This window comes from Magallana gigas, chromosome 2 (assembly GCF_963853765.1).
Source record: "Magallana gigas chromosome 2, xbMagGiga1.1, whole genome shotgun sequence".
Classification (NCBI taxonomy): domain Eukaryota; kingdom Metazoa; phylum Mollusca; class Bivalvia; order Ostreida; family Ostreidae; genus Magallana; species Magallana gigas.
Window position 1 is genome coordinate 57,262,176 of NC_088854.1, and position 13,609 is coordinate 57,275,784.

Consider the following 13,609-nt stretch of genomic DNA (forward strand, 5'->3'; position numbering starts at 1 on the left):
CAAAAGTTGACTGTTTTCATTTCTGCCTTCTACAACAATGTACAATGAATGTATTTTCCTTCTATAGGGTCAATCTGTTCACAACAATTGATTCTGGGTTTTTTTAATTGTTTCATAATTTGCGAAGAAACTTTAAAAAAGTCTAAAGTTTTTGGTGCTTACAATAAAATAATTCTGCTTTGTCTGAATGGAAAGCTCTTTATAAAGCTCTTACTTGTGTACAAGTGAGTAAATATATATGTGGAATAAGCAGGGAATACACATACACAATTGTCAAAAAAAAATTCTCTGAGTACTGTTGAACGTGAAATACATTAAATATACAGGTAATCTCATAGCATACTATGTTTCTGTGGGAGACTGGATATACAGTAGGAGAATATTACTGGTACATGTATTTGATCTGGATATACAGTAGGAGAATATTACTGGTACATGTATTTGATCTGGATATACAGTAGGAGAATATTACCGGTATTTGATCTGGATATACAGTAGGAGAATATTACCCGTATTTGATCTGGATATACAGTAGGAGAATATTACCCGTATTTGATCTGGATATACAGTAGGAGAATATTACCCGTATTTGATCTGGATATACAGTAGGAGAATATTACCCGTATTTGATCTGGATATACAGTAGGAGAATATTACCGGAATTTGATCTGGATATACAGTAGGAAGATATTACTGGTATTTGATCTGGATATACAGTAGGAGAATATTACATATGTACTGCCAGGGCTGCATTTTACAAAAGAACTTACGACAAAGTCGTAAACATTTACTGTCACGTAAGATGACAAAAATTGACATAAAACCGTTTGTTTACAAATATTTCAATTCCTATAATTATATTTTCCAGCCATAAGAATAATTCATTGATTAGTTGGTGACTAATTAGCATACATTAATTTGGTCGTAAGTCGTAAGTTCTTTTGTAAAACGCAGCCGTGGTATGTGATCTGTATAGGTCAAGGTAACTGGTATACATGGTATACAATACTTGATCTGTACATGTCAAAGGTCAATACAAGAAAACCACATTTATAATGAATTCAAACTTATAGCAAAGTCATTCTTATCTCCCCCCCCCCCCCCCCCCCCCCCCCCTCCAAGTCTCTTAAATTGAATTCGAAACTTACTGGATATAATGAATTAGGTTAATGAAAATTCAAAATTGTTAGTGTATGTCACTTTGCTACAAGCATGTTTTACCATATTTACTGTATTTGTTTTTTATGATATATGATACAGGTTTGTAAATGTTAAGGATCAATATAAGTGGTGTGTAGTCAAATATCAGTGTAAGAATGATGACCAATGACATGTACATGTACATAATTACGGGCTTAGGTCTGATGATGGAGAACTTTGGGGAAACAGGGATTATCTTTTAATGACACTTACTATTAAGAGCATGGTTTTTTAAAGTGATACTGGAACACAATGTCAAATCAATCAAACATAAAAAAACAACATTAAAATTCATAGGTTTCATTTTAGTTAAATTGGTATTTACAGTTATTCTCATACTTGATATATGGTACTGATATATCCCAAGAAGTCTTACCAATATTATATATATGCACGTAACAATAAATTTCATAAGCAATACCTACCATAGTCTCATCATGAGCCAGAAAAACATGACATTCATAATCACAGTACAGGTTCTGTCTGCTCAGATAGGCAAAGCATCTGGGGTCTTGATGAGTTTTAGCAAATCTAGTCATACATGTGAGTTTGTGCTCAAACAAGACCCCTTCACTGTTGAATTTCTGGGCACTGAGGACGTGTTCCTTAACCTCCAGAGTCACTTCATGAAAGAGGGACTTTCTGCGTTTGACTTCTGCCATGACCCAGGGCATCACAAACTGTGGGGGGTAGCGTCTGTCTAAAATAGCACTTCCCAAATACATGGCAACAAACACTGAGTTTGGGGTTGTGGGGGTGGGGGTACTCGTGACTTCTTCTGGTGGGGTTACCACTGTTTCTCTCCTCAAGGGGTCATCTCCAGAATCAACAACCTCAAAGTTTTTGGACACAGTTACTTCAGGCTCCTTGGTTTTATCCATTGTGTCTCCTGATGAATCCATCATTCTTGGATAAAAACATAATTACAGAGTAGTTAAACACATAGCAACAGGTTTACCATTCATTTTTTTCAGCATATAATTATCTTGCTAATTTGCAACAATTAATCTTAAATCAAACACAAGTAAATTAAACGTCGTCCAACTTAGTTTTCCAACATGAAACTTATGCCTCAAAAACCCGTAAATGAATATTTACAAAGGGTTTTCATTAGATGCACTGCTTTCACCAATAGTTTACACTTTAAAAGTGCAATTTTGTGCATGTGACCAATATACACATCAAAATACCCTAAAGATAAAAGAAAAAAGGAAAAGATAGTTGCCATACTTAAGAAATGTTTTAACATCTAACCGACAGAAAAACCCCATCTCAAGCACAATATTAATGTATATTAAGTTTTTTTTTTACCAGCATTTTGTTGAGTATAAAATTAACTTATACACTATTGGGTTATCCATATATACCTTGATAATGCTATTTCTATAATACAGATATTTTAAAAGTTATAATAAAATCACATCTGATACAAAAACACATCAATACTTTGTTTACACTTTTTATTTTCATTCCCGTTACCTTGTATCGTATTAATCTAATCAAACAGAAACTGACATCTTTGAACGACACTCAAAAAGTATGAGATATTCATGATAATAAGTAACAGTTGTAAAATTTCACATTGCCACAGAGATTAAAACTCGGTAATAATTGTATATGTACCTGAATCCTAATGTTTTCTCGCCGCTCAGCTGATTGACTTTTTAGACCACCGCCATATTGTGACGTAAAAATTGGGTTAATCTTTGCCGACCGTGAAATAATTCTTCATGATAATCTTTAGCTGGTTTCCCTTATATTCGTATACCTTAGCATATGTTTAGATTGGTTTTGGTTGATGCAATTTATGCAAACGAATAATGCATAATAAAACTTTTTGCACGTGCATCGGTCTCCGGTGAACCGGAACTCGGAATAAGGTAAAGTTAGTTACAGAGAAGCCGAGTTAGTTTTTTGTTTCTCATTATCCGCGTATTTTTTCAATAACATGTATACTTGCAAAATGAATACTTAATCATCATACTGATTTTGTCAATACTATACTATTATAATATCATTAGTTACTTAAATAAGAAAGTTAAATAACTTAAATTAAATTAAGGATGACGTTTACTCAGAATGAAAAAAAAATCCACTGATGATAATGAAAAACCATCTATTGTGTGTTATAGACCTTTGCTTGTATTGTTATTTTTCACTTTCAGAAAAGTAGGTCAATGACCTACTTTTTGAATTAATGGCCATTGAATATTTATTGAAAATTCAAGAAAAATCCCAAAAAATTTTACACTACGATTGAGATTTTCTTAATTATAAAAATATTACAAATAATTAAACACTTTAAAAAATAAGATACAGTTTACGAAAGGTAATGGCACTAAATAAGTACACAACATTAAGATTTCAGCATCATTTTTTTAAAATAATTCAGTCCGAATTTCCTCTATCAGTTTTCAAATCCCCACCCACTTTTGATTCAATTTTACAAAAAATTGAATGATGATAATACAAAAACATTTATGATATTGAACTACTTATATTGACCTTATTCTGTTAGCATAAAATTTATATGAGGTCAATGATCAAAATTTTGAGATATGATGTCTTTTAATGTTTTTAAGCATTTTTCAATATTATCATTATTCGGGCCATAAGATTATTTTAATGAATAATTGAGGTAAAACCAACGGAAAATATGCAAAATTACGTAGACTTAAATATAAAATCCTAACTTTTAATATTAGACTACTGCCAAAAAACTTTTAGCAGAAAACAAAATCTGCAAAATTAAGTCCGAATTTCCTCTGTTTGGCTAAAAGTCAATTTTTGTTTGAGCATAATTCCATAATAAAGTAAAACTTTTGAATGTTTTGTCAATAATAATTCATTTCATAAATACATTTTGTGTTTAGAACAAATTTTACTAATTACATTGAACTTTTTAACAATCGTAATTTGAGAACTCAAACCCTGAGTAAATAACACCCTTAAGTTTCTTCCAGAATTTGGGCCCAATAGCCATATAAGGTATAAACATATTAATCAAGTAAATTATTTCTTCCAACTTTTGGTCCCAGTACAATGGGCATACAAGGTATGGTAATCATATATTCAAGTTAGTGATATCAAATTATTCAAAATGAAAAATGTGATATCAGCTACATGCATCTATTGATTTTTCAATCAGTTCAATATCTGAAACATGGCCTTACAAATGAATCGGTGATAGCAAAGACCAATGGGTTTTTTTTTAGATGATATTCCTAAAAATATGTCACCGGCTCCTTTTACACGCTGAATTAGAGAAAAATGTACCGTGATTTTGATTTTTTTTTTTTATTTCAAAGCAGTGTAAACAAAGTGATATATCTGGATTAGTGTAAATAGCTTTGATCGCTTTATAATTCAATAACTGAAGGTTTAACCACCACCCCTCCCCAAAAATAAGGATTTTCGTGATTTTTTTTGTCTTTGCTTGTCAAGAATTTTTGGATGAGTCTACACCCCCTCAAACACACGCACACTTTCAAATACGATGCTACGTGCCTGAGACCATTAACAGTGAATTTCGTTCTAGTTTGTGAGCTTGTCCTTACAATGAATGACAAGAGAAAAGCTGTCAATATGACAGCAAACCGGGGGGGTTTTGTGTGTGAACATTATCTATAATCCATTTCTCAACCCTGGATTGATGAACACTACCTATCCAGTGAAATGGGGTACTCTATATGCAATACTTTGCCAAAATATGACATATTTAGCGCTCATGTATTTTAAAGCTTTCAAATATGGGCGGAGATAAAAATCTTCGGGGATAATTGTATGTCTTTCATTTGATTGTTTTATCTCGGATAAAAAGGGGATTATATAAGGAACACTATCAAAGACTAAGTACATGTAAAATCTCGAAATTTCTTTTCTTTTTTTTTTGGTCCATTTACGGGGGGGGGGGTATTTGTCATCATTTTAAGCTTTATTTTAACATATCTGCCAAAAAATTTGATGTGTCTTATTTGTTACAGTATAAAGAAAATACTCAAATAATTGACAATTAATATACGAAATAACAATGCAGTGGCGTCGGAAGCAAATTGAAAGTGTGTGGGGGGTCTAGACTAGACTAATCATAAGAAATCTTGACAAGCAAAAAAAAAAAAAAGGGCATTTCCCAAAATTATGAAATTCCTTATCAGTGTGTGTGTGTGGGGGGGGGGGGGGGGGGGGGGGCGTACCTATACCTCTAACTACAATTTTCAATTTCACTTTTAATATTTCCTATTTTCATTTCAATTCCTTACATTCTACCGGAAATGTGGGAGCGGGGCGGCACCTTCCTGATACTTTTTTAATTTTTTACATGTAAATGTAAGAAAATAATATCATGTTTGCTGCGAGAAAAAGTGGGGGCTGGCCCTTCCCTGATGCTATGTGCCTGATGGTTAGGTTTAACTTTGCAAAAAGGTGGGTGGGGGGGACCTTTTTGCAAAGTTCCTTCGCCTATGCAATGTGTGTATTCTTTTGTTGTTGTTTTTTCCTGATAGAGAGAACAGTTTTTGACTCTTGGTGGACGCTAAACAATTTACACAGAAACCTAATGGCTCGTTTTTCATCATTTTAAGTTAATTTTATACGCCTACTTCCTCAGAAAAAGTTGCGGCATAGAAAGTTGGCATCATAATGTGATTTTCTATGTCATTCATTTATGAAAAAGAGAGAAATTGTTGCGTAAAAATTGGTACAGACTTCCTACATCCATCCCTGAAAACATATAATACTTTATCACAGCCAAAATTGCACAATATAATGTCACAAAAACATAAATTCACCATTACCGCAGTTATACTAAACATTTTTGATATGGCTAGTGAAATCAATTTCTGATATAAGGGGAGAAAGTTTTCTACATGTATTTGATAAATCGAAAAAAAAATGGAGGTATGCACTTTAAAACATGGCAACAAAAAAAAGTATTTAAAGATATTCTTAAAATAACTCCGACAAAAAAAAATCCGCCTAGCAACCAATATATATGTACATACGGTATGTAAAGCATCACTTGGTGAAGGGGATTCAAGTTTGTTCAAATAAAGGGTCACACCCTCTTTAAAGGGTAGATAATTTTGAATTATTAGAAATTTGTTGATATTTTTAAAAAAATCTTCTTCTAAAAAATTACTTGGCTAGAAAAGCAGTAACTTATATGGGAGCATCCTTAGGTAGTGTAGATTCAAGTTTGTTCAAATCATGGTCCTGGGGGGGTAGGGTATGGCCACAATGGGGGATGGACTGGAATGTTTATGGGGGGTTAAGTTTTACATTGGAATATATAGAGAAAATCTTCTTCTTAAAAACTATTAGACAAAAAAAGCGTAAACTTATGTGGAAGCATTCTCAGATAATGAGGATTAAAGTTTGTTCAAATTATGCTCCCAGGGTGTAGGGTGGGGCCACAAGCGGGGGGGGGGGTCCAAATTTTACATTGGATTATATATAGAAAATCTTGAAAAAAAACTTCTTCTTAAAATCTAGTTGGCTAGAATAGCTTAAACTTGTGTGGAAACATCCTCAGATAAGGTAGATTCAAGTTTGTAAGTTTGTTTAATTCATGGTCCACGGGGGTAGGGTGGGGCCACAATGGGAGATGAACTTTTACATTGGAATATATAGAGAAAATCTTTAAAAATCTTCATCTCGAAAACAGTTAGTTTTGATTCAAGTTTGTTTAAATTATGATACCTGGGGGTAGGATGGGGCCACAATTGGGGGGGGGGGGGTCGAATTTTTACATGGGAATGTAACGAGAAAATCTTCTTCTCAAAAACCAACTGGCCAGAAAATCTTAAACTTGTGTGGAAACATCTTCAGATAGTGTAGATTCAAGATTTTTTTTTCAAATCATGAGCCCTGGGGTAGAGTGGGGCCACATCGTGGGGGGAAGGGAAGGGGTCAAATTTTTATTTATTTATGTAGAAAAAAATCTTTAAAATTTTCTGGAAAAGTATTCAGTCCAAAACGCAGTAACTTGTGTGAAAGCACAGGTTGTGCAGATTATTTTGATGAAACCATGATTCCCTAGAGAAAACTGGGGCCTCAAAGTGTGTGTGTGTGGGGGGGGGGGGGTGGTTATAGGAAGAAAGAAAAAATCTTCTTACAGATACAACAAGAAAAGGGGCTTAATATATTTACAATAAAATATGTGGATAAAAATCAGCAGATTATTTTAATTTTTTTTAGCAAGAGCTACTATACTGAATTGTCAAGATATTTTGATTGTGATACTGTAATGCTGATTTGATTACCATTGGTTCCTAGGACTTCGTTATAACCGAGTTTTACTGTACAATTTTCACCCCTCCATATAAATTTCTATACTTCCACTCACTGTCCTACCTTGAACATGTATCAAAAAGTTATAATCAAATAATATGTCTACATTCAGTTGTATATATATATATGGAATACAAATACATATTGGGGCTGTATGTAATGTGTCTGTATCAATACTAACGTATTGCTTTGAGGGATTGTGTATTTATAGCTGTATATTTCTGCACTTGCAAATAAATGTATACCCTTGCATAATTAAAATTATGTGTATGACAACTTGGTATGTGTTATATCAGATGTACCTCCCATTGTAACTTAATTACTATGTTATAATCATGTTCTTTCATTGTTTTAATGCGTACCCCCCCCCCCCCAGGGCCCTTGATTGGTGAATAAACATATCAAACATATAATGGATTTTGCACCTAAAAGACACTTTGAAATCATTTACTACTTCTTTCGTGTTTTTTTTTAAATTCATTAATTAATACAGCTAAATAAAAACAATGCATCAAAACCATTCTCAGAATATATACAAGAAAAACCTACAACAAACCTACAAGTGTGTGTAATACATATATATGTATAGACCTGTATAGCCTATATGCATTAGGGTAATCAGTATTTATTGCTATACCTTGGAATTTCCCTATTCTAAATATAGGTATATCGCACCTGTAACTTACATGGATAAGGTTCTTAAAGTTAAATGATTCTGTATTTCTGGACATGAACTAAATATTTTATCTAGAATGTTCAGGGATAGCAAATTTTTGCATATAAAGGTTTAAATCTTCCGAGTTTTGAGAGCCACACACGACTGAAAAGGTGCATGCAGCCAATGGTAAGAATGATACTGATGATTTTATATGGACCATTGCTGTAATTTTATCAAGGACCCCCTCCCCCTCTCAGATACATCTATAGATGTAATCTTGTTATTTTTACTTTATTATGTGCGCTCATTTATTTTTACGGTGACGGGTGTTTTGCAATAATTTAAAAATTAATATGCTGCCTAATATGATTACGGAATGTGAGAGTAATTAACATGTATGTAAGAAATCAAGTCAACTTTGCAAAATATTCTGCATGGAAAATTTTAAAGAGTTGACAAATTAATCCTAATCAGACAGAAATAGAAACCAGGAATTATTCGACCAGCGGATCGGAAACTGCTCAGGAACGACGTAATCAATAGTGACATTGCACATTGCCGGTGTGAAAGCGAAACAAGAAACATGGCAGATAAAATTAGTTGGATACCGCTGGAGTCTAACCCCGACGTGAGTGTGAAGGGTCAATTATGACAGTGTTTTTCAATTAGTTTTAAAGATTACCATTAGAAAGTTTAATGATATTTTCCTTTTCATTCTTAACAGGTTCTTAACAAGGTAAGGTTTGTTACCAGGAAAAGTTAAAGGGAGGTCACTCTAAGAGGTTTTAAATATCAACTTCAGCTGCATTGCACCAAACATGAAATTAACATAATTTTCAGTGATTTTCATAATTTTAAAAATAAAGAATAAGTTTTATATAATTAAAATCCATTTTGGTAAAAGAAAAATTAATTATGGAAATGTGTACATATACAAATGCCTTTAAATAAATAAATGACTCTTATACTTTAACAGCTGTATAATTGATGTGACTCAAAACTTAACCAAATATGCAATTGTCTTCCTCCACTTTATGATCAGTACATCCACAACTTGGGTGTACCCAAGGAATGGCAGTTTGTGGATGTGTATGGATTGGAACCGGACCTTTTAGGCATGGTGCCCAAACCTGTAGCAGCCGTTGTCCTGTTATTCCCAATCACAGACAAGGTACGCTTACCAAAATTGAGTTCAGTCCCATTGAAGTGAATCTTCAGTAAGCATACATGGATCTAGGGGAGTGTCAGGGGGGTGTAGACCCCTTCCCCCTCTCCCATAAAAAATAGGGTGCCTCTGGCAAGCAAAATTATCCCTCATGTATCACCTTTGCAAAATTTTCTAGATCTGCGTATGAGTAAGTGATGGTCTATCAGAGGCTGATAGACATGTTTTGAAATCTCATTTTAGTCGGAAGCAACAGCTCTCGGGGAACAGAAGCAAGATTCGGACCTGTACTTTGTGAAGCAGACCATAAGGAATGCATGTGGAACTGTCGCCATTGTTCATGCCCTGGCCAACAACAAAGACGAAATTAAATTCCTTGGTCAGTATGCCTGGAAAGCATTTGATGTGAAGGGACATAAAGACCTTTGTGCATATTTCTTTCATATTTATATTTTCTCTTTTCACTGTGTTCTGTTATATATATTTAGATAAGATTTTCTTCATTTTTTTTCGTTATAAATATAACAGTTAAATGAATGACAAATTTTGCAGAGGACAAGCCCTTTGCTAAATTCCTGAAAAACACTGCCAATATGTCCCCTGAGAAAAGAGCAGAAGTTCTTCAGGAAGACACTGTAAGTTCAGATTTTTTAAATACATGTATTCCTGTACAGCTGTAATTATGAGCCAAATCTTCTGAATTTACTTGAATTATCTCTTTTAAGAAAATCCTTATTAAAAATTTTGAATGCAACATGTTGACGTATTGATATTTTCAAAACTATATTTATTTTACACTCTGGTTTAAAATGTTGTGACTTTCTGTAGGACATGGGATCAGCTCATGATGACACAGCCCAGGAGGGACAAACAAAGGTTAATATTTCTAAAGACTGTCTCATTCTTTGTTTCTGTGGGAGTGTAATACATTAATACAAACATCACAAATACTCAAATTAAAAGGACTTTTTCAAATCTGTATTTAATGTTCTTTGCTTCTGTTGACAGGCCCCTCCTAGTGAGTCTCAACTCAACACTCACTTTGTGTCATTTGTGTGCAAAAATGGAGGATTGTACCAACTCAGTGAGTTTTGTGCTCATAATGATCATTCAATCATCAGCAATAACAAGACTATTTGCAATGTATTCAATTTGAATTAATCTGGGAAAGGGAAGCTGCTTGTTGTATTCTCCATTATATTTTCATCTTCCATACTTGTAAAATTATCTTTCCGTTTGTCAGGATTGCACCCAGGTGATTTGTATTCTAATTTTTGTTTAATAAATGGAACTGCATTTATGAAAATTATGATACATTGCACATTGTGATGACACAGGAAAACATTGAGGAAGTTGAGTAATCTACCAGCAGCCATCATTGATGTACCGATACATCATTGTTAGAAATCTCTTGTTAGTTTTGACTCAGGATTTCCTATTCATTAATCAATATATGCTTGCATTAAACATGAAATATTGAATCAGAATATTGATATTTTAAGGCTGCTTTAATATAACTAGTTGCTGAGTATTATACTGTATTTATCACAGAGAATGTTTTATACTCTTGTAGATGGGCGCGATGATGCCCCAACCTACCATGGACCAACAACTCCGGACTCTCTTCTGGAGGTAATCATTTTGTAATCGACTAGTTTATAATTTTCTCTTGTGTTGAGAGATGGTAAAAAAAAATTTTTAACATTTTATACCACAGTTATATCTGAATTGAGTTTTAAATCTAGATATTAAGGAGGTTTTCCTTTTTTCTCTCCTTAAGTGTTAGAGAGCATTTAGACTGATTTCCTATCTTTGAGATATTTCTGTTTCCCTCCATTATACACTTACTAATTAATTATCATCATATAAATGTGATGTTCACTGTTTTCAGGACATGGCAAAGGTGGCCAAGCAGTTTATGGAGAGAGACCCAGAAGAGGTCAATTTTACCCTGATGGCCCTGAGTAAAGTGGATTGAATACAGCCCCAGTCCATTGCCCAGAATCCCAGCGTATTGGTGCAATGCTTGGAATTATTTCACAGGAATTATTTGCCTCAGTGCATCATTTGAAGCCTCGATTAATTTTTTGACATTTGGAACTGTACACAAACACTGCTTCTTGTGAATCCGATGCTGTTGTCACAATTGACAGCCATGCAGTCGCAAGGATCAGAACTCTAGTTTGCTTCACTGTTTTTTTTCACTAACTGTCATAAGAAAGGAATTCTATTTTCTTTGTTTACTTCAAGAGAATGAAGTGGATATAATTTTTGTATGTGTCCATTTATTGTTGTAAATTTTATATCAAGCTTTTAAATGCTTGCATCATCTTGCAATAATCAATATCTGTAAAAACCAAAAAATAATTTAGGTGAATGATTTGTCAAATTCTCAAAAATTCCAGAATGGCAAGTTGTTTGAAAACAATGCTAAACTGCGCATATTATTTACACAAAGCTCTTTATGACTGTCTTATATGAAAACAGAAAGTTGACAAATTCTTGCCTGCTTTGTGAAGCATTTGATGGTAAATGTACAAATAAAGCAAGTGTAAACTACGTTACTTTGAACTTTATTTTAATTGCAGTAAATAAGTTAGTACCAAAAAAGATATGTTCCTCAATACCAAGCAAATTTGTTAAATGAACTGTGGAATCATTAAAATTCGTGGGGGTCAAAATTCGTGGATTGCTGAAATTTTATAGGTTCGTGGGGACGTAATTTCATATGCTTTCTTACACCTACAAAAGGAAATATGACTTTATTACCTTAATTGATTAATTAATTCATGGAGGATGTTAATTAGTGGTAAAGAATTACTATCGAATTCAAGGAAAATTGAGCCACCACGAAATCTAATGATTCCACAGTATGCGACTGCCCAATATAAAAAAAAAATCTCGATAAAGAAAATCATGGTGCATTTAACAGTTGAATCCAATTGAAAATGAGGACATCTATATTTAGGAATAATAATAATATAATTTTAGTTACAATTTCCAATCCTCAGCCATGTTCGATAACTCTACAATTTCCGCATTGTATTCATCGTGGGCAAAGCAATAACTGTACAATGCATGGATACCATAAATAAATTTCGTTCGATTTTATTTCATTTATAAAGTTTGAAGGATAACAAACATTTTTATGATAGAAAACAAGGCTTTGAGGCTGAGGGTAAGAAAATTAAGTGTATTTGAAAAGAGTCATGTTGAATTGTTCAACAAATGACCAACATACCACTAATGCTTAATGCTGAGCATTGTCGTTGATATCCCTGCATTATCAGCATAATGTTTAATGCTGAGCATTGTCGTTGATATCTCTTCATTATCATTATAATGCTTTATGCTGAGTATTGTCATTGATTTCCCTGCATTATCAGCATAATGCTTAATGCTGAGCATTGTCGTTGATATCTCTTCATTATCAGTATAATGCTAAATGCTAAGCATTGTCGTTGATATCCCTGCATTATCAGCATAATGCTTAATGCTAAGCATTGTCGTTGATATCCCTGCATTATCAGTATAATGCTTAATGCTAAGCATTGTTGTTGATATCCCTGCATTATCAGCATAATGCTTCATGCTAAGCATTGTCGTTGATATATCTCTGCATTATATCAGCATTATGCTTAATGCTGAGCATTTTCGTTGATATATCTTCATTATCAGTATAATGCTTAATGCTGAGCATTGTCGTTGATATCCCTGCATTATCAGTATAATGCTTAATGCTGAGCATTGTCGTTGATATCTCTTCATTATCAGTATAATGCTTAATGCTGAGCATTGTCGTTGATATCCCTGCATTATCAGTATAATGCTTAATGCTGAGCATTGTCGTTGATATCCCTGCATTATCTCAGTATAATGTTTAATGCTGAGCATTGTCGTTGATATCTCTGCATTATCAGCATAATGGTTAATACTGAGCATTGTCGTTGACTTCTATGCATTATCAGCATAATGTTTAATGCTGAGCATTGTCGTTGATATCTCTGTATTATCAGCATAATGTTTAATGCTGTGCATTGTCATTGAATTCCCTGCATTATCTATAATGCTTAATGCTAAGCATTGTTGTTGATATCCCTGCATTATCAGCATAATGCTTCATGCTAAGCATTGTCGTTGATATTTCTGCATTATATCAGCATAATGCTTAATGCTGAGCATTGTCGTTGATATCCCTGCATTATCAGTATAATGCTAAATGCTGAGCATTGTCGTTGATATATATCTGCATTATCAGTATAATGTTTAATGCTAAGCATTGTCGTTAATATTCCTGC

General features: G+C 33.5%; 2 protein-coding genes across 5 annotated transcripts in view; one reads left to right on the forward strand and one right to left on the reverse strand.

The window, feature by feature from the left end:
- The window catches only part of LOC136273180 (TBC1 domain family member 1-like), a 26,145-nt gene extending 23,075 nt beyond the window's left edge, over positions 1 to 3,070 (reverse strand). For 2 of the 4 annotated variants that reach the window (XM_066077426.1, XM_066077424.1), the window contains exons 1-2: positions 2,824 to 3,070; positions 1,626 to 2,106 (exon numbers count right to left, since the gene is read on the reverse strand). In XM_066077426.1, the coding sequence (XP_065933498.1) occupies positions 1,626 to 2,105 (480 nt within the window). In that variant the 5' untranslated portion in view covers position 2,106; positions 2,824 to 3,070. Of the gene's footprint in view, positions 1 to 1,413; positions 1,443 to 1,625; positions 2,107 to 2,823 lie in introns of those variants that run through there. The other 2 variants (XM_066077425.1, XM_066077428.1) reach the window with 2 other exon arrangements.
- LOC136273181 (ubiquitin carboxyl-terminal hydrolase-like) overlaps positions 1 to 11,871 on the forward strand; it is an 18,178-nt gene extending 6,307 nt beyond the window's left edge. Inside the window, exons 2-10 of the mRNA XM_066077433.1 lie at positions 8,621 to 8,774; positions 8,871 to 8,882; positions 9,189 to 9,317; positions 9,555 to 9,690; positions 9,864 to 9,946; positions 10,140 to 10,187; positions 10,320 to 10,395; positions 10,885 to 10,943; positions 11,203 to 11,871. Of these exons, the coding sequence (XP_065933505.1) occupies positions 8,730 to 8,774; positions 8,871 to 8,882; positions 9,189 to 9,317; positions 9,555 to 9,690; positions 9,864 to 9,946; positions 10,140 to 10,187; positions 10,320 to 10,395; positions 10,885 to 10,943; positions 11,203 to 11,289 (675 nt within the window). The 5' untranslated portion in view covers positions 8,621 to 8,729 and the 3' untranslated portion in view covers positions 11,290 to 11,871. The remainder of the gene's footprint in view (positions 1 to 8,620; positions 8,775 to 8,870; positions 8,883 to 9,188; positions 9,318 to 9,554; positions 9,691 to 9,863; positions 9,947 to 10,139; positions 10,188 to 10,319; positions 10,396 to 10,884; positions 10,944 to 11,202) is intronic.
- Positions 11,872 to 13,609: the final 1,738 nt, after the last annotated feature.